The 2,500-nt window shown below is 48.0% G+C and overlaps 1 protein-coding gene across 18 annotated transcripts in view; it reads left to right on the plus strand.

The window, feature by feature from the left end:
• The window catches only part of pex7 (peroxisomal biogenesis factor 7), a 10,462-nt gene that overhangs the window by 4,254 nt on the left and 3,708 nt on the right, over positions 1 to 2,500 (plus strand). For 8 of the 18 annotated variants that reach the window (XR_012925525.1, XR_012925524.1, XM_076015268.1 and 5 more), the window contains one exon: positions 1,990 to 2,031. The exons of 7 other annotated variants lie outside the window; for them this stretch is intronic. Coding sequence is in view for 8 of the 11 variants with exons in the window: in XM_076015268.1 (XP_075871383.1) it covers positions 1,990 to 2,031 (42 nt within the window). In the remaining 3 variants the exon portion in view is untranslated. Of the gene's footprint in view, positions 1 to 1,674; positions 1,857 to 1,989; positions 2,032 to 2,500 lie in introns of those variants that run through there. 3 more of the 18 variants (XR_012925523.1, XM_076015273.1, XM_076015279.1) reach the window with 2 other exon arrangements.

The following is a 2,500-nucleotide window of genomic DNA, read 5'->3' on the forward strand; positions in this document are numbered from 1 at the left end:
AGATCTAATTGACCTGCACACACAAAGAACTCACACACACACACGTGTGTTTGTCAACGGTACACTCATGGGCTCGTGTACAAACACACACACACACACACACACACACGCACACAATGATCCTTTTCAGGGACTGTTTGTTCCTATGCGTCCTGACGTCTGAGTGACGACAGGAAGCAGAAATACTCCTGATGTTGCGTCATCAGGTTAACATTATTATTATTAATATTATTATTATTATTATTAATAATAATAATATTAATAATTGATAGCAATATTATTAATGTGGCCCAGGGTTCCATACCAGGATGCAGGGGGTTTGTTTGCTTCACACCATTCAATGGAAACACCTGCAGATGTAAAGTGGGAGGAGCTTCATCTCCCCGACACTCTGCAGTTTGTCTATGCGGTCCTCATAAAGACACAAGAGTCCAGCAGGTTCCACCAAGGAGCGGAGTCAGCTCCGATCAAGCCTGAAAGAGACTTCCTGCAGCGTCAGCGTTAGCGTTAGCCTAGCATTAGCTTCCAGCCTCGTGATTGGCCCTGTGTGTGTGTGTGAGTGTGTGTGTGTGTGTGTGTGCAGGGGGAAGCATGTTTGCCATTGATGGTTTTTGTCTCGACATTAATTTCCTGTTTAGATTAAAACACAGGGCGACAAGAAGTCTTTACTGCCACACACACACACACACACACACACACACACACACACACACACACAGCTGCAGGTGAATGGAAGTTTCCACTGAATGAAACACAATAGAAGCTAAACAATTAGCCACCGGACAAAAGGCATCGCAAATACCAGTGTGTTTGTCTAACGTGCACACACACACACACACACACACACACACACACACACACACACACACACACACACACACACTCCAGTTCAGGCTCATCCTCTGCTTCCTGTCCAGGAAGATAAAACGACTTGTTGGTCGTAAGGAACCTGAACGCACCACACAAGGCGTTGAGTGTCGCTGTAGTGGCCGTGAGCTGCAGTGAGGGGGCGCTGCAGGTGCAGGTCACCTGGTCAGGGACGGCCCACCAGACCCTGTAGACCCAGTACTGCAACCAGCCAGCAGGGGGCCAGCTGGCCTGTGAACCTTCCACACTTGGAGTGAACTCACTCACTCACTCACACACACACACACACACACACACACACACACACACACACACACACACTGTGATTTACACTAACAACTCACTCAATATATAATATCTCTTAATGCATGAGTCACCCATCACTCAGTGTGTGTGTGTGTGTGTGTGTGTGTGTGTGTGTGTGCACTCTGCAGTGTTCCCCTGAAAACGACTTAATTCCATTTGTGCTGCTGCTGCGTCAGGCCTTTGGCACACACACACACACACACACACACACACACACACGCTGGAAGGGAAAACGCTCTTTCAATTAGTCTGATTGGTCGCTGGCTGGAGGCCCTGGTGGTTTATTGGCTCGTTCGCCCTCTCTCTCGCTCTCCGCTATTCATCTTTTCCTGCAGATTAATTTCACCTTTATTCAAATTTTCCCCCTTTTTATTCTTCACTGTGTGTGGGTTTGTTTTTAAAAAGAAAATGGAATAAAGTTGAAAAAATAAAGTCAGCCGCCAGCGACCAATCGACGACCTCCAACGTCCACTTTATTCCTCTGGAACGCCGCCTCCTCAGAATGAGATTAAAGCCGACGTCTGAGAAAGTGTTGCACTGCCGCTGCAGCTCAGAGAAGAAGAAGAAGAAGAAGAAGAAGAAGAAGAAGAAGAAGAAGAAGGAGAAGAACGAAGGAGGAGAAGAAGAAGAAGAAGAAGGAGGAGAAGAAGAAGACAATGGACGACGCCGGCGCTGACGACGAGGTCGGTTAGCTTTTTTTTCCTGCGCGCGCTCGCAGCACGATGCCTGCCTTAGCATGCTAACAGCTAGCGCCAGTTAGCCGGTCGCTGCTCCATTCTGCGCTAACCCGCCAGTTTGTCCTTGTTGTCGAAACAGACGGCGTTCATCATCGAAGAGGTCACCAAGATCATCAAGAAGGTCAGACCCTCGTTAGCCTGAGTTAGCTCGACGGCGTTAGCCGCCGTAAACTTCAGAGGCCTCCAGAGGCCTAGCTTGCTCGCTCGCCAGCTAGTTGCCTAGACCAAGCTAAAAAGTGTAGCTACAACACCTAGCGTCAGCCGATGGTGAAGTGTTAGCAGTAGCCACTGTTAGCTGTTTCGCTGCGGTCAGCTAACGTTTTTAATTTTAATTTTAATTTTGAAGGTAACGCACCTTCCCAGAGCTAGCTTTGACTGTGTTAGCTAGATGTGTTAGCCGGTATAAACCTCTGAGGCCTTCAGAGGCGTTGCTCGCTAGCCAGCTAGCTGCTTAGACCAAGCTACCGACCCATAGTGTCACTACAACGCGTTGCTAATGCCCTTCATTAGCCACTGTTGGCGGTTTGGCTACGCTCGGCTAATTTTTTTCCATTAATTTTTTCACGCCTCGTTCGATTGTTATTTTTGAA

Source organism: Nelusetta ayraudi, unplaced genomic scaffold (assembly GCF_046127955.1).
Source record: "Nelusetta ayraudi isolate G7.1 ecotype Tasmania unplaced genomic scaffold, CSIRO-AGI_Nayr_v1 ptg000185l, whole genome shotgun sequence".
In the NCBI taxonomy this organism is placed as follows: domain Eukaryota; kingdom Metazoa; phylum Chordata; class Actinopteri; order Tetraodontiformes; family Monacanthidae; genus Nelusetta; species Nelusetta ayraudi.